Source organism: Rhinoraja longicauda, chromosome 2 (assembly GCF_053455715.1).
Source record: "Rhinoraja longicauda isolate Sanriku21f chromosome 2, sRhiLon1.1, whole genome shotgun sequence".
Classification (NCBI taxonomy): domain Eukaryota; kingdom Metazoa; phylum Chordata; class Chondrichthyes; order Rajiformes; family Arhynchobatidae; genus Rhinoraja; species Rhinoraja longicauda.
Window position 1 is genome coordinate 88,503,601 of NC_135954.1, and position 23,082 is coordinate 88,526,682.

Sequence of the window (23,082 nt, forward strand, 5' to 3'; positions counted from 1 at the left end):
CCTCCCACACTCCAAAGACGTACAGGTTTGTAGATTAATTGGCTTGGTAAATGTAAATATTGTCCCTAGTCGATGTAGTATGGTGTAAATATGCGGGGATCTCTGGTCGGAGCGGACCCGGTGGGCTGAAGGGCCTGTTTCCGCACTGTGTCTCTAAACTAAACTAAACATCACCGTCTATATCTCTCATTTCCCTTATCCCTAACCAGTCTGAAGAAGGGTTACGACCCAAAATGTCACCCATTCCTTCTCTGCAGTGATGCTGCCTGTCCCGCTGAGTTACTCCAGCTTTTTGTGTCTAGGATGCCTACTGGATCAGGATCAACTGAGAATTTAATTCAGACTAGGGCAAAGTAATGCATTTTGTGTGCTTAAAGCAGCCCTTGCATAAACAGTGAATGACAGGGCTCTGCAGAGTATTGTTAAACAGGCATACACAAGGGTACAAGTCCAGCTTCCTGAAAATGTTATGTTGTATCAGTTTATGACATTTTTTGTATCAGTCATGTGATCTTCAATAGACAATAGGTGCAGGAGTAGGCCATTCGGCCCTTCGAGCCAGCACCGCCATTCAATGTGATCATGGCTGATCATTATCAATTAGTACCCCGTTCCTGCCTTCTCCCCATACCCCGACTCTGCTATCCTTAAGAGCTCTATCTAGCTCTCTCTTGAATGCATTGAGGCAGTGAATTCCACAGATTTACAACTCTGACTGAAAAAGTTTTTCCTCATCTCCGTTCTAAATGGCCTACCCCTTATTCTTAAACTGTGGCCCCTGGTTCTGGACTCCCCCAATATTGGGAACATGTTTCCTGCCTCTAACGTGTCCAACCCCCCTTAATAATCTTATATGTTTCGATAAGATCCCCTCTCATCCTTCTAAATTCCAGTGTATACAAGCCTAGCCGCTCCAGTCTTTCAACATACGACAGTCCTATGCACGCCCTCAATAGCAAGAATATCCTTCCTCATATTTGGAGACCAAAACTGCACACAGTACTCCAGGTGCGGTCTCACTAGGGCCCTGTACAACTGCAGAAGGACCTCTTTGTTCCTATACTCAACTCCTCTTGTTATGAAGGCCAACATTCCATTGGCTTTCTTCACTGCCTGCTGTACCTGCATGCTTCCTTTCAGTGACTGATGCACTAGGACACCCAGATCTCGTTGTAGGTCCCCTTTTCCTAACTTGACACCATTCAGATAATAATCTGCCTTCTTATTCTTACCACCAAAGTGGATAATCTCAGTTATCCACATTAAACTGCATCTGCCATGCATCCGTCCATTCACACAACCTGTCCAAGTCACCCTGCAACCTCATAGCATCTTCCTCACAGCTCGCACTACCACCCAGCTTTGTATCATCTGCAAATTTGCTAATGGTACTTTTAATCCCTTCATCCAAGTCATTGATGCATATTTTACTTTCGGTAATAAAGGTGGATCTGCTGAAAACACTTGGATCTTTGTCCAATTAATCCTCAGTTGTTGCATCAGCTTTCATGCATGATACCCACTATTTTATTTCTGTCAAATAGATTCAACTCAGTTAGAATATTCTACCAAAGTGTCTTTGGCCTGAAACAGTAGCTCTATTTCTCTTCCCGATGCGGCCAGACCTAACAAGTATTTACAACATTTTCTGTTTTATTTCAGCTTTCCAGTATCTGCAGTTTTTCTTTAATTTCAACTCCGTTTTGTCCAAATATAATGCTCACCATTTTTCAGCTTCCTGAATCGACTCAGGAAAAGGAGCGTGAACATCACTTGCAGTTGAAGCAAAGTGCTCATTTCCTTCCTGCAAATTTCAAGGAGTTGTTCGTGTCTCACCTAATTAGCAATTTTGATTTGAGCTGTGCATGGAGCTCAGAGCATGACTGTAGTTCTCAAATCCCAGCGTGTTGTGCATACATGCATTTCAAGCTTCAATTATTAATGTTCATACATCATCTAAAAATGTATGTTATGTACATTGGAGCCCTCTAGTTACTGGATTGTCATCAGGAATCTGAAGTGCTCCAAGTCCAGCGGGCTTTGCCCCACAAGCACTCTCCAGCTGTGCTTCTCTTCAGCCAGGTCACTCCCTGCCTCAAGTTGTGAAAGCTTCAGAACTACTTTCTTTTTGCGACGATTTGTGATGCCCTCTCCAGTCTTTCAACATATGACAATGGTTGCAGCATGTGTGATACAAGGTTGCTATAGATGAGCCCTTCTGAGTCTTGGAGATTCATTGATGATTCGTGATATCTTTCACAAGCTAGGATAACACAGACCATACAGGCAGGTTGGCTGGCAGAGAAGCATGCATTATATCACTGAATGGATGACCAAAGATTGGTTCTCTGATTTGTTAGTTGTGCCATCCTCTGAATCTTGCACCACAATAAGCTCTCCACAACAGCTGTCTTGAAGTACCAATGAAGTCAACTCCAGAAAATTAGCAAAATTTAGCCTATTTATTTATTTTTGTTACATGTATCGAGATTACAGTGAAAAAAATGCTGGGCAATCTGGGGTGAGGAATATGAAGTAGTGTCAGTGAGGGAAAGATAGGGGTGGGACAAGGAGTGTTTTGTGGAAGATCATTGACAATGTCTCTAGTGGGGGGTTAGGCAGGAGGGCTGGAGGTCGAAGACAATGGAGCAATTGTGGTGCAAGATTCAGAGGATGGCACAACTAACAAATCAGAGAACCAATCCTTGGTTATCCATTCAGTGATAGAATGCCTGCTCCTCTGCCAGCCAACCTGCCTGCATGGTCTGTGTTATCCTAGCTTGTGAAAGAAATCACAAATCATCAATGAATCTCCAAGACTCAGAAGGGCTCATCTATAGCAACCTTGTATCACACATGCTGCAACCATTGTCATATGTTGAAAGACTGGAGAGACTAGGCTTGTATACACTGGAATTTAGAAGGATGAGAGGGGATCTTATCGAAACATATAAGATTATTAAGGGGTTGGACACGTTAGAGGCAGGAAACATGTTCCCAATGTCGGGGGAGTCCAGAACCAGGGGCCACAGTTTAAGAATAAGGGGTGCCATTTAGAACGGAGATGAGGAAAAACATTTTCAGTCAGAGAATTGTAAATCTGTGGAATTCTCTGCCTCAGAAGGCAGTGGAGGCCAATTCTCTGAATGCATTTAAGAGAGAGCTAGATAAAGCTCTTGATCGCGCAGTCAGGGGGTATGGGGAGAAGGCAGGAACGGGGTACTGATTGAGAATGATCAGCCATGATCACATTGAATGGCGGTGCTGGCTCGAAGGGCCGAATGGCCTACTCCTGCACCTATTGTCTATTACGAAATTCCTTCAGCTCATAAATCGACACACGTTAAAGGTTTTCCAAGGGCGATTCCTTAAATTAGTAATACTCAAATGTGTGGGGATTTGTTGCGGCAAATCAAAACAAAAATGCAAATATAATGGAACGAGCAGGACTGGCAGCACCCGAGGACCTGCTTCTCCCATCTGGTATTCAAATCAGCAGAAATGCTGATGAGGTCAGGCTCAGCTCACATTAAGAGCTTGTCCAAGCATCAAGTTTCTTTCTATGCTCAACTATTTTTCAAACACTCTGTAGCCTTCTAGGCTATGGCATTTCAAGTGTTTGAGCAGGAACTGGCTGCATGCAAGGGCTGTGGAAATCGTTTTCTAAAAGGAATTAAAGGGGGACCCAATGGAAAATAACTCGCTCGGTCGACCAAATAATACTAAGAAATTCCATTCTATAAATTTGGTTGAGGGAAAAAACAGAAATGAGCCACTCCTGCAAAAAGTAGTTCTCCACGAACTGTGACAGGAATGAAGAGCAGTCAATTCTGACTCTGTTTGTCCACCACTCGGTATTGCTCACCCTCCACTTCCAGCCCACAGGCAGGCCACCCATGCAGTGAATACACGTTAGACAAATAGTCAAAGATTTTACGAGAACTCAAAATCCCCAGCAGATCAGAGAAAATACCAATGAACCAGCAATAAGTTGGCTACTCGCAGAAAACAAGCAACAAACCTGCATGGAGTAAATCAGATGGATACACAAATATTCAAACTCTATTCAGCCCTCTGTGCATTTGAGAATTGTGCTTTTACTCGTTCGCTTGCTATCAACATGTTCAGTACTTGATGGCCTGGTTGGCAAACATACAACTCATTGCAAGTCTGCACACAAACTTAGTGCGTGGAAATGATCCCCCTGTTCAAATAGGTCTCTCGCTAAATAACTTTCAAATACAAGCAGGGACCACAGACCTTAAAAACATCTTGAAGGATCATTCAGGAGTAGCACAATCCTTTCTGGGGGGAAAAAAGCCTGTTCTTTTGTAACAATTGGATTTATGTTCTTGTCCTGTCACTCAACCTTTTGTCCTGAAATGAGGCAATTCAAATTGACGAATCTCTGATGGTCAATGTATTTCATTTTCTCTTCATTCAATTCCGCCTCATCTCTTTAGTTTATTGCCATGCATGTGTACAGAGGTAGTGAAAAGGTTTTGTTGCATGCTAACCAGTCAGCAGAAAGACAATACATGATTTGAGCCATCCACAATATACAGATACACGATAAAGGGAATAACGTGAAAAACTTTTAGTGCAATAAAGTCCAGTGAAGTCCGATCAAAGATAGTCCGAGGGTCTTCAATGAGATAGACAGTAGCTCAGGACTGCTCTCTAGTTGTTGGTAAGATGGTTGAGTTACCTGATAACAGCTGGGAAGAACTGTCCCCGAATCTGGATCCTGCAACCAATTTGATTTAAAGTCATGCTTTGTCCCAAACTATTTCCATATTCCTAAAATGTTATTCTTTCACAAGATAGATTATTTATCCTGTTATTCACAGGCTCCCAGGTATTCATAGTATAATTTTCTTGCACTTCCACCAATTTACAATGTAAAATTAACTCAAGATCAATGTTGTGAAAAACACTGATCTATGCCACACTTAAGCCAATGGAGTTTAATATTAATGCTGCTAAGATAGAGCGGTACCATTTTGAAACAATGCTGTTCATTTTTTCCAATAAGCAAATGCTACAACTACTGTCACCAAAACAAACAATGTCTCCATATCTCAGAAAATAATGGGAAATTTGCTTTTTTTTTAAATTCATGATTGTAGGTCTACAATTAATCATTCAGATGACAAATACCAAAGACCCGGATTTGCTGGCAGATTCAGAAGCCAAACGTCAGTTTGTTCCAATTATCCCTGCTCTGGATGAGTCCAGATGCCAATGATTTTGAATGGAGATTGCAGGCATGTGTACAGGATATCGGTAAGACTAGAGACTGCAGATGCTAGAATCTTGAGCGAAAAGCAAAGTGCTGGAAGAACTAAACTGGTCAGGAAGCATCTGTGGCAGGATTGGACTGGCAGCATTTTGAGTTGGAACCTGGATCCAAAGAAGGATCCCTCTCCAGTCCCTTTGCAGATGCTGCCTGACCCATTGAATTCCTCCAGCATTTTGTATTTTATGAAATAGGTCAGGTCCTTAGAGATAAAGAATCTCGTGATGTAGTTCAATGCTTCTAATTCATTCTTTAATATTTTAGTTCACTTTCTTCTCCTGCAGGGAAAGTTGCACTATTTATTCTATTACTTCAATTTAAAAAAAAAATGTTTCTAAATGTCAAAGACACAGTAGCACAGCAGTAGATTTTCTGCCTTACAGCGCCAGAGACTCGGGTTCAATCCTGACGACGGATGCTGCCTGTACGGAGTTTGTACGTTCTCCCCGTGACCTGCGTGGGTTTTCCCAGGGAGTTCCGGTTTCCCTCCACACTCCAAAGACATACAGGTTGGTAAGTGAATCGGCTTGGTAAAATTGTAAATTGTCCCTAGTGTGTGTAGGATAGTGTTAATGTGCAGGGATCGCTGGTTGGACTCGGTGGGCCGAAGGGCCTGTTTCTGCGTTGTATCTCTAAATTAAACTAAACATTTAACCATTGGGCGAACCTCAGAACTTTGACAGTCAAAGGTGGAGGAAGGACTTTGCCAGCTGTCAAAGCTGACTGAAGCAGGGGATCCTCACAATATCAATGGCCTTGCACAGTGCTGTAGTCCAGGATGCTTAGATCGGCGTGTTTGACTCTCCGAATTCCAACCAGCTAGGTTTGAGTATGCTGAAGCCTGGCAAACATTTCCAGGTTGGGATGTGCATGGGGAAAGTAGGGAGGGGCAAAACAAAATAAAATACTTGGAACGTTATTTGGAAACTTGGGGCAAAAACAAAGATATGCATAAATGCTATATTTGGGGAACAGCTCCTTCACATATTTCTACATTAAGATATCTAGAAATATCACTGCACATGGCACTTGGAATAATTCTTCTCTCTAAACTCAATTGCATCAATTATAGAATACATGACCTTCAACCATTTAATTCCTACTTGAAATATCTGCATGCGTATCAAGAAATTTAAAGTTTGTAGAAATCCATCATTTTCATATGTAAAATATCCATCTCTGACATTGAAGTACAGATGTCAAATTATTGGCTGCATTCTAAGCAGAGGACAAAATAGTGATAATGTTCTGAATTCTTCCCAGTCATTCCCAAGTGTGGCAGTCACTATTGGTTTATACCAACTCATGTGCTCATTTGCAAGAGAAAGTAGGACAGGGGTTCCCTCTACGTATCGTATAGAATCAAATTATAAACCCACTGGACCAAGTGGACCCATTGGGCCCAAACCTCTCCTGCATTGGTGCAGCACCCTCTCCTCCTCCCCCCCCCTCCTCCTCCCCTTCCCTACCCCCCTCCCTCACTCCAACCCCCTCAACCCTCCTTATCCTCCCTCCTTCCCCTCCCTCAGAGATAGATTTAAACTTTAAAATGTGAATAACTTAAAAAATATAACACTGATTTCAATTAAACTTCTTCCATTAGCACCAAAGGGACGACGGTGAGTAAGATGGGCCTAAAATTGTTGTGCTATTGTGTACCTTTTTGGCTGTAGTTCAGGAACAAACAAACGAGAGTTTTAGTATATAGATTTCCAAAAGACGATTTCTAAAACTGAGATACCATGTAATGATACTGTATCCCACCAAAAGATATTGAGAAAGGTTTAGAACATAATGGGATGCCACACAAATGCCAATTTCACATTCTTATTTATTGCCCCTCTGAACAAGATTAATTTTCTCATGCAGCTGTTGAAAGAAAGCTTCATTTCAGTCTGATCCAAAGATCTTTCTCCAGGAAATTATTACTTTTTCTGCACAGTAAGGCAACTGACTGAGAATGTTTCAATTGATATTTTAGATAAACACAGTAGACAAGAGTTGACATTTGTCACAGTAAAACAGTTATAAAAGACCAATAAACTATTTGAGCGATCAGATACTCATTTATAAACTGTATCCTGTGTGATTTAACCTCAAACAGGACCCAACAATGTTTTCCCCTCTACCCTCAAGCTCTGTGCCGAACAACTGGCACCAGTCTACAAAGACATTTTCAATCAGTCCCTGCAAACCTGCACTGTGAAAGCACAATCTGCCACATGCAATAATGGTCCAGTTTTATACTGCCATCAGAGAGTCTGTCCTCACCTTCTCCATCATGGTCTGGTTTGGCTCAGCCACCAAGCACGATATATGGAGACTGCAGCGCATCGTTCGATCAGCCGAGAAGGTTGTTGGCTGCAACCTTCCCCCCATCGACAAACTGTACACTGCAAGGGCCATGAAGCGAGCGGGCAAGATCATCTCCGACCCCTCTCACCCTGGCCACAAACTCTTTGAAGCACTTCCCTCTGGACGGCGACTCCGGACTGTCAAAGCAGCCACAGCCAGACATAAAAACAGATTTTTTCCACGAGCAAAGCACTATTCAACAGCCAAAAGTCTGTAGCCTCCTTTTGCTCTGGTATTTTATTTAATTCTTCACATGTTTAATTATAATGTTTTATTTTTAATTGTCTACTGTTGTTACTTGCGAGCAAAGCACCAAGGCAAATTCCTTGTATATACACATATTTGGTTAATAAAATGTATTCAACATTTCTACCAGTCAATACAGATACAAAAAATTTTGTCTTTGGTCTATTACGAAATATCTTCCTAAAATGCTAATTTAGAAATAAAGTTTTTCAATGAAGCATATTTATGCACAAGGTTACTTCAATTATTTTTTACAACAAAACAATGATAAAAACTGTCACAAGTTGTTGCAAATGAGCAAGCTGGAGTCCCGCCATCGGTAATTTATAACCAGGGATGTGTATATTAGACAATAGACAATAGGTGCAGGAGTAGGCCATTCGGCCCTTCGAGCCAGCACCGCCATTCAATGTGATCATGGCTGATCATTCTCAATCAGTACCCCGTTCCTGCTTTCTCCCCATACCCCGCGACTCCGCTATCCTTAAGAGCTCTATCTAGCTCTCTCTTGAATGTATTCAGAGAATTGGCCTCCACTGCCCTCTGAGGCAGAGAATTCCACAGATTCACAACTCTGACTGAAAAAGTTTTTCCTCATCTCAGTTCTAAATGGCCTACCCCTTATTCTTAAACTGTGGCCCCTGGTTCTGGACTCCCCCAACATTGGGAACATGTTTCCTGCCTCTAATGTGTCCAACCCCTTAATAATCTTGTACATTTCGATAAGATCCCCTCTCATCCTAAATTCCAGTGTATACAAGCCTAGTCGCTCCAGTCTTTCAACATATGACAGTCCCGCCATTCCGGGAATTAACCTAGTGAACCTACGCTGCACGCCCTCAATAGCAAGAATATCCTTCCTCAAATTTGGAGACCAAAACTGCACACAGTACTCCAGGTGCGGTCTCACTAGGGCCCTGTACAACTGCAGAAGGACCTCTTTGCTCCTTTACTCAACTCCTCTTGTTATGAAGGCCAACATTCCATTGGCTTTCTTCACTGCCTGCTGTACCTGCATGCTTCCTTTCAGTGACTGATGCACTAGGACACCCAGATCACGTTGTACGTCCCCTTTTCCTAACTTGACACTATTCACATAATAATCTGCCTTCCTATTCTTACCACCAAAGTGGATAACCTCACACTTATCCACATTAAACTGCATCTGCCAAGCATCCGCCCACACACAACCTGTCCGTCACCCTGCAACCTCATAGCATCTTCCTCACAGTTCACACTGCCACCCAGCTTTGTATTGAGGTCAGTGATGATTGGAGACCAAAGACATTGGTGACAGGGACATTGTCAACATGCCAGGTGGATTACAAGTTCCAAGAGTTGCAAGGATTTGTACCTCAAGTGAAGCAGAATAGTGATCAAGTTGCATGAAGCATTAGAGAGAATATGCTTAGATAAGGGAAAAGTGCGAATGAAGATTTGGCAGTGGTCGAGCTGGTGAAGCAGTTGACACCAAGCTGAACTTCCTGATTGCTTTCAATGACCGAGCTCCTCCATTTCTAGCAAGTCAATATTACACCCAGTGCCATAATAGCCAAGTCAAGCACAATTCAAGCTGTGCAAGAGGTCCAGAAAACCTGTGTGCAAAGGTGTGGGGATTCATCAGTTTACAGGGATCGTGGAAGGAACAAGTTGCTGTGCTAAGAATGTGAAGGATTTCTACAAATCAAAAAAATATCATGTAAACACTGACCTGCAAATTATGTTATTCAACACATTTATGTGCACTTATGCAACTGAATTTGTCATAAAACTATCAGTGATATACAATGAATACAGTGCGGATTGAATCGTCTTTGGTTTTCTTGCAGCCCTGTAAACCATGGACATGTGCAATGTCATCTAACAGTGCACCATGTGCATCAACACTCCACTTATGATTATTGCTCATGCATGTAGTTGGCACAGCTAATCTTGATGTTGGTCTGAAAAAGAAATTAGAGGCCTTGCTTTATCTTAACTTGAAACTACACCCAGTGTCTCTACCCACTCTGCAAAGTAACCTCCGACATCAATTGTGGACTCCTCCCTCTCATCTCACAATTACATAATCCCAGCCCATTCCAACCTCTTCCCTACAGGCCTGGACCAGGGCATTTTCCTCAGCTTGCACTGCAAATGGCAGAGTGAGCAGAAGTCAGGTCTTAGTTTCACAGCGGTATGGTATACGAATCCTTAGTGTGGATTCGTACGAGAGTATTACATTTGCCTCCCACCATAATGTTTAATTGGTCTTACCATTTGCCATTTTCTTGAGCACAATATTTGGCAGACAGCTTATGTTGAGGTTTATTACTGATAAGCAGTGGAAATCATTTATGCATGTAATGCTGTGTGCACAACACAAATAAATGTTCATTTTGAATGGATGAATAAAACTATGAATATGTTAATAAGAGAGAATTTGACATTCAGATCTTATCAACAATTTAAAATAGCTGTTCAAGATTTGGTTATTTTTTTGAAAGGTGTTATTTAAGCTCATTTTAAAGGAGCCTCAAATCAACCATTGCCTGTATTTACAACATGGAGGGAAAACAATGGATTCCGATTGGGAGAAAATTCACATGTTATCAAGTAGGAAGGCAAGTACAGTCCCATGAAACTGCCTCACAAGCTCTTCGGCCAAACCCTTTCTGTAAAATGATAGAAGTTATTAAGTGGCCCCAAAACATACTTTAGAGGCCGGGAAGAGCAGCCAGAAGATGCAAATATCAAATTTTCTGCAATGGATAAAACAGAAGCAAAGGGTGAAATGTTGGCATCACTGTGGATGGCTCGATTGTAATCATGTATTGCCTTTCCACTGACTGATCAGCGCACAAAAGCTTTTCACTGTACCTTGGTCTTCATGACAATAAACTAAACTCATTGAATATTATGAACACATCATGCAAAAAAATCAGTGTGTCAGCAATATACTGTCCAAGATGGAAATTACACATTCACACATCAGACTTGCAAGGAATTCTATAATTGGGTCGCACAAGACAATGAGTGCAAAGATAATTAATAGTGAAGGACATTAAAATAAAAAGGGGTAGCTCCTACGATTAAGATGTTATATTAATCACAAAGTCATTTGTGGATAATAATTTAATCAGGAATCCATGCAAGAGATTTGGAAAAATTGAGTAGATACCAATAGCTCCATTATGAATATAATGCTCTCACAAGGCATTGATAATCTGCATACAAATTGAACAAGTTAATTGATCTAACAATTCCTGTGTTGTGCATGTTTTTAACATAGTGAAACGATAGGACTTATCCTGTGTCCGGTAATATCCTCGGGACATTAAAATCCCAAGTCTCGTTAAGATTCAATTAATTTTTGGGACCATACCAATCAGATCATCAGCTTTGTTGTTACATTGTGGGACCAATGTTAAAATTATATTCTCATCTAGGACTGTAATGTTAAGCACGCCAACAAATATTGAAACTTACTTGAAAGCATAAATTAGATATTTATTTTGAATAAAGAAAATATATTTACATTGATAACCAATCTGTCAAACACTTACTGCCCAGTTAGCAATTTTTAAGTAATGCACAATATGGATTTCATTTCAGCAGAATAAACTCGTACTATTACCAGATTACTACAAGTTTTGAGGGGAACAGCAATGTTAGCCCAAGAGTTATATCTGGTGACAAATAGATAAGTAACAGGGGTTGGCTCGCCAAGTGAAAACTATTTAAAATTTGTACGTATATATTTATAGCCAGTCTCTCAAGGTGTGGCAACTTGTACTCTTAACCCCAGGTCAATTGATGAAATGGGACTACTTCACTTTATGATTCAAATCATAAGATTTTGACCCAGTTACAGTGGAGGGGTAGAGATATGTTATGATCAGGATAGTGCAGGACTTTAGATAGAATTGCACAAGTTGATGCCTTTTCACAAGCTGCCATTGCCTTTTTCAATAGGACTCACCTTGGAAGGTGTCGCAGAAAGATTGATGTGCTTTTGCAATGCATCTTTTAGAATGTGCATGTTGCAGCCACTCTGCAGTGGCAGTGGATTATGTGGACGCCTGGCATGATGAAGAGGATGCCAATCAAATGGACTCCTTTGAAGTGGATGCTGTCAAATTTGAAGTGTTGTTGAAGCTATACTTCGACCAGACCAAGTGATGCATTGTCTGACATGCCACGTGGTGAATGGGCACTGGGAATGAGGAAATTAATCACCCAACTTACTCTTTGGAGGTGGCTGGTTCACTTGTGATTAATGATGAAAATTGTCACTAACCATATCAACCACCTAACACCTTGATGCTGTGGGATTTAATGACAGCATTGCACCTAAATGTCAATTGGTATCAACATTTCACTCATGAGTCACAAATGACACTTGCTAATTATCAGCCCAAGACTGAAAGGAGTCCAAGTCTTGCTGCATGAGGTTCATTTCATTATGAAATGCAATAATTTACAATTAAATAAATTCTTCCCCCCTCCTCCCCATATAATAAAAGTAATTTGGCCTCAAAACACCTCATTATTAACCACCTGCAGCAGCTTTCTCAAATTGAGATAACTAGCCTCCAGCAATTAATGTACGACCCATGGCACTGTCAGATGGAATGGTACCTGGTCTATTTTAAATGTCTTTTTAGTTTAGTTTATTATCACATGTACAGTGAAAAGCTTTTTGTTGCGTGCAAACCAGTCAGTGGAAAGACTATACATAATTACAAATAATCCATCCACAGTGTACAGATACATGATAAAGGGACTAATGTTTAGCGCAAGATAAAGTCCAGTAAAGTCCGATCTTGGTAAACAGGACAAACGGTCAATTTTCTCCTATTAGGCAGATGCCAGCATTTTGGCTGTACCTGAAGATTGTTGTGGATGTTTCAGCCTTTCTTGTTAATCTCATTTTATGAAGTAATGTTCATCAATACACAATTTTCAGCCAAGTGGGGTAGTGGGCAATCTGATTTATCAAGGAAATATTGCCATTTCTTAAACAGAAATACACATACTTAGGGAGGACTCTACAACAGCCAAAGGAAAATGTCTTTGTGTCACTGTTGATTGAAAATATATGCTCACTTTTGAGCAGGAAAGCATCCACTGTCACTGCAGTCAACTTAAATTCCGATTTTTTGTTTTGTTTAGAGAAACAGGCCTTTCGGCCCACCGGGTCCACACCAACCAACGATCCCCACATATTAACACTATCCTACACCCACTAGTGACAATTTTTACATTTGCCCAGCCAATTGACCTACAGAGCGTGGGATCTCGGAGGAAACCCACGCAGGTCACGAGGAGAACGTACAAACTCCATACAGGCAGCACCCGTAGCTGTGATCGAACCCGGGTCTCTGGCATTGCATTCGCTGCAAGGCAGCAACTCTACCGCTGCGCCACCGTAACCGACCTATTGTACCCTAATGTAACATATTCCAATGAGTAATGGTCTAAAGTTAAACAATTATTAATTATGTTAGTATTTTACAATAATAAATACTGTTGTAACACGAGTTAAAAACAATGCAGTAGAGTAATATGGTTTAAGAGTGATTGGGTGCATGTGAAGATTAAAATCAAACTAAGGGACCAAGTGAATTACAAGATGGATAATTTGCCTCATTATATATTCCAGATCCCCAGCAAAGAACGGATACGATAAATTCCTTAGAAGCTGCAATAGTTCTTTCCATCACTTCCAAAATTATCAGCTAAAATTGACTTTTAGTTCCTACTACATCTGTCCAATTATGTACATGTGTAATGAAGTTTTAATGTAAAATGCCTAAAGACTGAGCAATGAGGAGCAGCAGGCCATGCACTTAAATGCCAAACCGGTTGGTCGTCAGGTTGACAGAAGTGAGCCCAAAGTGTGACAGGTGCAATTTTCATCAAACCGAAGTGTCCAAAACTAGAAAATCCCCATTTGTGTGTCTAGATGTTGGAATTATACAAGTACAGAGGGTGTTGTATCGGAGCAATGATATGTTCACTGCCAACATAATGCTCATGTTTAGCATTGCAGTACTCTAAAACAATGTACAAGCGTTTAGTTTTAAATGAAGAATAAGGGAATCAGACAAACAGCAATCAACAGCAGATTAAATGATTTATTTTTAAGTCCTTCTTTCTGCTCTCTTCTCTGTCTCTCTTCTCTGTCAAGAATCAATACCCTGTCCAATCCTCTTCCACATCCTGTTTTTAGACAATAGACACTGACACCTATTACTAATATGTTTCCATTTTCTTTTCCTCACAATTGCAGAAATCTAATTGTGAAACTATTCAAGTCCTAGGTGGAGACATCAATCATACACAGCATTGCAACCGCCATTTTTTCTTGTCAGTTTAAACAATCTGCACTGTTTCAAAAGATTGTTCTCCTCCAAGCACATGTCTTTCAGTGATAACTGTCCATCTTTTTCATAATACTGTTCTTCTAAATTCTAATGATTTTGTATGTTGCATGGAGCAGTGTAGCCCCTCTTCTCAGTTAATTGTTGTGTGTGGGTTTAAGCTGCTTCCAGTACATGACTAAAATAAATCAACATATGAATCAATCCTTGCAAAGTGTATAATATCATAAAATTGGAACGAGCATCAAGCCCCAATATGCTTCAATTCTACACAATTACAACCCAATTATGATTGTCCAGTTTATTAAAGCTCAGCTGCATTACAAAACTACTTAACGATTAACTATATTTGCAGTACCTTAAGTGCACTGTGTGTAAATATACAACTTTACAAATTATTCAGTTGAGGAACTTATCACCATGTTTGAAATATTATCAACATTACATTTTTAAAAATCAAATAACTTATGCGTCTATCATCAAGTAACATACAGCAAGCAAAGAGCAGCTTCGCAAAATCTTCATTCCTTTTTTACACTTTCCTGGTCAGCATATTTTGTACCAGTTTATCTTTGTTCACTCACAGAAATGACTGGAAATTGTACACACATTTAAAGGCATGCAAATTGATCCATAAGATAGATGCCTTAGGTCCAATAATTAATATAACACCATCTCTTACCTGGACCAGATTCCATTCTTTAAGTGATTCAGCAATGATGGATGTAATAGAAGGACACACCCCACCAAAGATCATCAAGTGCTTAGGTCCATATTTGATGCCATCAAAGAAGGCTTTGAGCCCTTTAGCATTATCACACTGAAATAGATAGAAAACATTTGATTTTCTATTATTATTGAATACACAATGTATTTAGAAAGCAATTTAAAACCAGTCCATTTAATTCATCAAAGATAGAGAAAGGTTCAGCTAGAATCACTTATTCAGCATTTGTGATGATCTTAAGACATTGCATAGCATGGTCCTAAAAATGTAAAACTTGGTTTTTTTTCCCTTCACAAAGGTTATTGTGGGTGAACTGCAGCATGCTCTCAAATCAAATTGAGAGAAAACAAGAGATACAGTTTCACTTTCCCCTGACTCTCAGTCTGGGCAATCTACACCGGTTGGGACTTGTCAAACATCGTGCAGCTTGGAGCTCCCAACCGGTCTCAACCCTAGACTGCGAGCTTCTTGATGTTAAAGTCCACAGGCCGCATTGGAGCGTCGATCCAGGCAAGGAAGCGCATGCTCAGATGTTAAGTCCACGCCCCGCGGTGGCTCAAAGTTAGTCCCAGGCAAGGCCTCCAGCTGCACGATGTTAGGCCAAAGAGCAAACGGAGATATGCTCCAGAAAACAATTACATCTCCAGCAAGGTAAGAGATTGAAAAAAAAAGTTTCCCACGACCCCCCTCCCACCCCTATCCCCAACGTAAAACAAACCAGAGAACATTTACACAAACTTTTAAAATTTACCAAAAATAACAAAAAAAGGTTTGAAAAGGACAGACTGTAGGCAAGGCAGCCATCGTGCTGACTGCAGGCAAGGCAGCCATCAGCCTTCTGATTGCAAATGCAAAACTTTATAAAAAAACACTGAATTATTTTGGGGGATCAGAGACCTGGGAAGGTTAAAATCATTGCACATTCCAAATTAACCTTGGTGAAGTGCATTTTGAACCACTGCAAACTTTCGGAAGGTAGACACAAAAAGTTGCAGTAACTCAGCAGGACAGGCAGCATCTCTGGAGTGAAGGAATGGGTGACATTTCGGAACAAGACCTTTCTTCAGACACCTGCTCCTTTCTGTTGGATGGGAAGCTGCAGAGAAGTAATGGAGCTGGATGCTTAAGCTCAACAATAACAACCATCTTCCTTTATGTGAGAAAGGAGTCTGTCCATTTGCGACCAATTGACTTTAGTTTACCAAGAAACCTTGCTGCTACACCTGGTTAAATGCTGCCTTGGTGTTCCACACAATCATTCTCAACTCTGGTATTCAGTTTTTCATGGCTATTAGATCAAATGAAACTTAAATATTTGCAAATATGAGTATGTAGTATAAATTGTGCTTAATTTATATTACATACTCATATTTGCAAATATTTAAATTTGCATTTAAACATTCAGTGGTTTAAAACTGTGGAATGGATTTACAGGGAGACTCGAATTACCCACAAGCACTTTAAGAGAAGATCCTCAAAAGTACTTGACAAATCGTTCATTGACACCTCACAATGGGTTTTACTGACCATGTTCCACGTTAGTGAAAGTTAATTATGGAAAGTGTTACACTTCTTGGGTTCTAGAAGCAAGGGGCAAAAAGGCAAAGAGAAGTGACTCTCAAAATACTTTGAACAATTTCACGAGACTGGAAACTCTGGATTCCGAGTCTGGATACATGGGGGAATGTGAATCAGGATCCAGAAGCCCCTGAAATCTGCCACCATTCAACCATCCAACATCAATGAAAAGGTTAATTATAATCTAGTGACCAGAGGGTGTAGCTTTAAGGTCAAAAGGGAAAAGTTTGGAGGAGGCATTCAGGGCAAGCTTGCTTTTATGCAGAGATTGGTAAGAGCCTGGAAGAGTGCTGGTTAGGAGACTTTTGGATGCGCACATAAATATGGAGAGATATAGACAGGGTCAGTTTCATTTGGTATCATGTTCAGTACAGACATCATTGCCGAAGGGCCTGTTCCTGTGCAGTGCTGTACTGTTCAATGCTTTAAGTTCTGGTAGCCCTGAGGGGTTTTGTGCTGAGAACAATTAGGCAGAAGGAAGGCCCATGAGACTGAATATATCACTGTACCAAATCCCAAAGTCTGAAAGCCACTTAAAACATTAAACACATTTTAATTGCACACTTTTGGCTGGGACAAAGTCTGTTACTTATACTGCTGTAAGAATCATTGCACACAAATTGAACAGGTGCCACAAATCACCTGCTCCCAAACAACAGTTGAAACACAGGTGACTCATTAATGAAAAGCATTAGTGGTGTAACGGACCTACCCGTCAAAACTTCCTACACTTGTGCTGCCGACATGCTTTTTCTTCCATTTCTTCAGTTTCTTCCACAAATTAACTTGCCCATTTGGTGATATTTTAGAAACTAAGCTGAGTCTGCTGTTCAAAAGAACCCTATAGCCAGATTTTAAGTGATTTCCAAGCAGAAAGAAACATTGTTCTGGAACAAAGAGCTGAAGTGGCCTCCTGACTCCCCTGATGACAGTTCCAACAACCCAGGTGTGGGCAATTTTCTTCAAGTGTTCCGAGGATTAAAGACCCAATCAACAGACCAAGTCTACCAAGAGAATCTGTTTATAAAAGCTACTTTAAAATAAATTGCTTGACAATCTGTTTTGTTTTAAACTAATTAAAATAATTGATTATTTTTTAAATCAATTACAGTAAACCCTCATTATAACTCACCATCGGAGGGGGGGTGGTGTATGTTATTGCCGATTGTCTGCTATAACCAAGTAAGGGATTGTAATTGTATAAATAGTAGAAACAAATGACCACAGATGCTGGTTAATGCACAAAAGGACTCATAGTGCTGGTGTACCTCAGCAGGTCAGGGGAGAACAAGGATAGGTGATGTCTCGGGTTCAGACTCTCAGCCTGGAGCTGGGCCTGGAATCCAGGTGGGTTGATGGCCAGGGGAGAGGTGAGGATTAGTGCAGTCATTGGTTGTGGCCCACGGGTGGCTGGAGTGCAGGTAAGGGTTGGCAGCGGAGGCAGCGTCAGTATCGGCAGTGGCCCACATCGATGGTGCTCCACTCTCACCAAAATCCGTTATAAAGAGGTCTTTAAAATCCAGGGTTTACTGTATTTTGCTTTCCCTTTCCATGTGTACTTCTGATTTGAATCCTTGTTTGTAAATGGATTATTTTTTAGTTAGTCGTTTTGTGGTGATCATAATTGCTTTTGATTTCTAGGTTTGCTGCTATTTTACTTTGATCCAAAAAAGTACAACACAATAACTGTTCCAGACAATCCAGGAGCAAGCTATGTACTGAACAAGATGAGGGGCATTGATGCTTTCTGAATAAAGGTAAGAGATTTCCTGGAAAAAAATATTCCCACAGGACAAATATCCTTGGCTCACCTGCAGAAAAGAGAGGATGGAAACTACTGCCAAGCCCAAAGCAATAGATTCCAATTGTCATCATTTTGACTCGGGGTTTTCTTATTCTTATTCTATTCATATAATCTGCACTGTTGGTCATATTCCAAATCTCTACATTTACAAAACATTACACACACAATGTTCTGTGCTGAACATGGTGCCAAACTAAACTAATTACTTCTGCCTGCACATGATCCACTCCTTGCATGTCCGACGGCTGTTAAATGCCACTATCATCTGCTTCAACCACCACCCTAGGCAGTGAATTCGAGGAACCTACAACAGTGGTGCAGCGGTAGAGTTGCTGCCTTACAGCACCAGATGCCCAAGTTCGATCCTGACTAAGGGAGCTGTCCGTATGGAGTTTGTATCTTCTCCCTGTGACCACATGGGTTTTCTCAGGCTGCTCTGGTTTCCTCCACATTCCAAAGACATGCAGGTTAAAAGGTTAATTGGCTTTTATAATTGTTCCTCGTGTGTCGGACAAAACTAGTGTGTGGTGACCAATGGTTGTTGTGGACTCTGTGAGCCGAAGGGCCTGTATTCACATTGTATCTCTAAACTAAACTAAACTCTATGTAGAAAACTTACCCTGCACTTCTCCTTCACACTCTCATCTTAAGGCTAAACACTCCTCTTTGACATTTCCACCCTAGAAAAAGGATTCTGACTGCTGGTTCTATCTCATCATTTTTATATACTTCTATCAGGTCGCCCTTTCAACGCGCCAGAGAAAAATAAACTGTTCAAGTTTGTGCTGTATTGTTCTTACTCTGATTTTTCCTCTTGCAATGAAACCTGCAACCCACATCTTCCTGATATCCACCACCAATTTTACACTGATGGAACTGGCAGGAAAGTAAATGGTAATATAATAAGTTTGGTTGCATTGTGTTTTCTGTAATTTTTTTAACTGTAGGCGTCACCCTTTCCTTCTCTCCTGAGATGCTGCCTGACCCGCTGAGTTACTCCAGATTTTTGTGATACCTTCGATCTGTAATTTTTTTTTGTCGGTTAAAACAAGTAGTTCAATCAACAAGGTATTTTTCACCATTTGATCAGCAAAAATTACATGGATTTGCTTGCCCCTCACAACACAGCACACTTCAGATAACAAATGTTCCAAATGATTACAAGGTAGATGTAAGATTGCCAGCTACAGAGCAAATGGAGACAAAGTTTTATTGTATCGAAACACCCCTTCGGCGCAACTCGTCCATGTTGTCCATAATGCCTCCCATCTGGTACCATTTGGCCCATATTCCATTAAAATGTTCCAATCCATGTACTAGTCCAAATGACTTTTTAATGCTGTTATAGTTTCTGCCTTAACTACCTCCTCTGGCAGCTCGCTCCATACATCTACCACCTCTCTGGGTGGAAAACATTACCCCTCGGGTTCCTATTAAATCTTTCCCCTCTCGCCTTCAATCTGTGTCTTTGGTTCTCGATTCCCCAATTCTGAATCAGACTGAATGTTCACCCTATCTATTCCCATAATGATTTTGCATGCCTCTTTCTGATCACCCTTGAGCCTCCTGTTTTCCATGGAATAAAGTCATAGCCTGCCCAACCTTTCCCTGTAGTTCAGGCCCTCGTGCTCTTGTAAATCTTCTCTGCACACTTTCCAGCTCATGACATTCTTTTGTAGCCAAACGCAAGAGAATCGTGTGTCACACAGGTACCACTGCCACCAATCATCCTGTCCTCGCTGTGAATTTAGCGCTTTAGCTCCAATTACCGTCACACTGAAATAAATAATTCGAGATGTTGCCTGACCCTGGGTTACTGCAGCACGTTTTATCTTTTAGTGTATTAATCAGGATTTCAGTTCTTTGTTTCTGCTACTTGCGCAATGATACTCGATAATCCCTTACTCGATTACAGCAGACAATGGACACCATTCCCCCCCCCCCCCCCCCAATGGCCTGTTATTATGAGGGTTTACTGTACCAATTATGATGCTCATAGTCCACATCAAATCATATGTCATTTTTTATCAGTTGCTGTCTAAACAAGGGCATATTTATGATATTAATGACATTTAGGAGCTTTCAAGAGGCTTTTAGGTGGGCATGTGGATATGCAAGGAGTGGAGGTATATGGATCATGTACAGGCAGAGATTAGTTTTTTGTCATCTTTTTTGGCATGAACATTATGGGCTGAAGAGCCTGTTCTTGTGCTGTACTGTTCTGTGTGCTAGGTAGTATTAATGCCTGGCATGTGGTGTTCAGTGACAGGATATTATAGGTTGAAACCAAGGGAATGAAACGGCCCTGGCCATCTATCCCCACAATAGTTCCTATTTACATTATGATAGAAACATAGAAAATAGGTGCAGAAATAGGCCATTCGGTCCTTCGAGCCAGCATTCAATATGATCATAGCTGATCATCCAAAATTAGTACCCTGTTCCTGCTTTCTCCCCATATCCCTTTAAAAATATCTTTAAATATCTTTAGATATCTTTAAAGAAAATGGGAAGGGATGAAGAATTCATCATATTGAAAGTAAGCAGTTACTATCTTGATTTTGAATAATTTGATGCCAGGAAATGATCTCCTGTAGGTGCAGATTCATGGTTAACTTTGTTATATATTCTTTCCATTTGCTCTTAAGACTGCTGACCCTGAATTGAAACAGTTGTGTTAAAAGGATAGCAACTACACAAAACCTCCATTTGCTGAGAGTCGTTATGTGCTATTCTAATCCTTGATAGATGACATCACTGGAAGTTGTACACGTGTAACGAGTCAAGTACACAAAGTAACATCATGTTCTGGTGCATCTTGGATCAAGCTGATAGGTCAGCAAAGCAGCCTTGAGAATATCAGTACCTTTTTTAAAGTGGAGGTAGAATTTATAACACAAATGTTAGCACTTCAAGCCAAGTATAGATTTTAACCAGTCAAGCAATTAACAGCTGTAAATTGAGTGTGATTGCTAACCAGAGTGCTGCATTAATTAAAGTTTTATTTATCTACAGCAACGGGCCTGCTCCAAACTCTTTCAATACGCACGACCTGACTGTTAAGGGGAAGCAGTGGTTCTGAGACGGTTCATTCTTCCCAATGCTAGCAACGAAAATAGAACTCAGCCAGGTTGGTGTGAATATTGGATGACATAACCTGCCTTGTTCTCCTTGGGTATTTCACTTCTAGATCCATCTCACTTGCATTGCATTTAAGTCTCTTTCTGTATTGCTCACTGGAGAATAATTAAAAATATGCTCTCCCAAGATAAAACATAGCACAAAAAGTAAGGAAATTTGTGTTTGGTAGATTATTTCTTTGTTGTAACAATGCTTCTTGGCAATAAACCTTATACCGTTGGAAAGCCTGTTTATTTCCCTTTTAAATGGTGCCACATTTGTAAGGAACATGCATTTGTGGGATGAGCAGCAGAGCTGAGTATGTGGGTTGCGCCCATGAAAAATCTGCCAAATCTTCTCTGCCAATGCCAAACAGCTTATTCTGCCATTGACTCTTGTTCGGTGTTGTTTCGTGGATTGGATGATTGAAGTCTGAAGAAACAAGACATATTGGCAATTTAACAATTTATTCATTTAATAAACAGGAGCCTCAGTAGCGTGTGGAAGAACCATACACAGCCACAACAGCCTGGCACCTCCTCCTCATGCTGGTCACCAGCCTGGTCACACATTGTTGTGGGATGGCATCCCATTCTTCAACCAGCATTTGTCGCAAGTCAGCCAACGTGGTTGTGTTGGTCACTCTGGCACGAACAGCACGCCCAAGCTGATCCCATAAGTGTTCAATGGGGTTGAGGTCGGGACTGCTGGCAGGCCATTCCATCCTCTCCACTCCCAAATTCTGGAGGTAGTCTCTGAGAAACCCTGCTCTGTGGGGGCGAGCATTGTCATCTTGGACGATAGAGTTCGGTCCCAGACTGTGGAGATATGGGATTGCCACTGGTTGCAGAATCTCATCTCGATATCTCTCTGCATTGAGATTGCCTCCAATGATGACAAGCCTCGTTTTTCCAGTGAGGGAGATGCCGCCCCCACACCATCACACTGCCTCCACCAAAAGATGTTACTCTATCGGTGCAGCAATCAGCATAGCGTTCTCCGCGTCTTCTCCACACTTTGACCCTATGATCCAACTGCCGTAGGCAGAATCTGGACTCATCGCTGAACATAACGTTCCTCCACATGTTCAGGTTCCAGTGCACGTGTTGCCGACACCAGCGCAAACGGGCCTGACGGCGAAGGGCAGTCATGGCAGGCCTCTTGGCAGCCCTATGAGACCGGAGATCGGCTGCGTGCAGTCTGTTCCGAATTGTCTGGGCAGAGAGCCGTCGGCCATATCGTCCTGCAAACCTTGACTGCAAATCTGTAGAAGACAGCCTACGGTTCCTAAGTGCTGACAGGGTGAGGAAACGGTCTTCTTCGGGTGTTGTCTTCTTGGGATGCCCACTTCGCGGCCTATCTCTGACATCCCCCGTTATATGGAACTTGGCCTTCACTTTGGAGATGGTACTAGGGCTCACTCCAAATAATGCCACAACTTGGTTTTGCGGAACACCAGCTTGAAGTTGCCCTATCGCACGGGCCCAATCCAGATCAATCAAACGTGGCATGCCGATTCTTGGAGCAGACACCTACTGACCACTGTAGCAGGGCCCATGCTCACAGATGCTGCCAATCAAGTGCCAAT

General features: G+C 41.3%; 1 protein-coding gene across 1 annotated transcript in view; it reads right to left on the reverse strand.

Moving 5' to 3' along the window:
* Positions 1-23,082, reverse strand: part of gabbr2 (gamma-aminobutyric acid (GABA) B receptor, 2) — a 694,367-nt gene that overhangs the window by 472,582 nt on the left and 198,703 nt on the right. Inside the window, exon 3 of the mRNA XM_078422928.1 lies at positions 14,948-15,085. Coding sequence (XP_078279054.1) covers positions 14,948-15,085 — 138 coding nt within the window. The remainder of the gene's footprint in view (positions 1-14,947; positions 15,086-23,082) is intronic.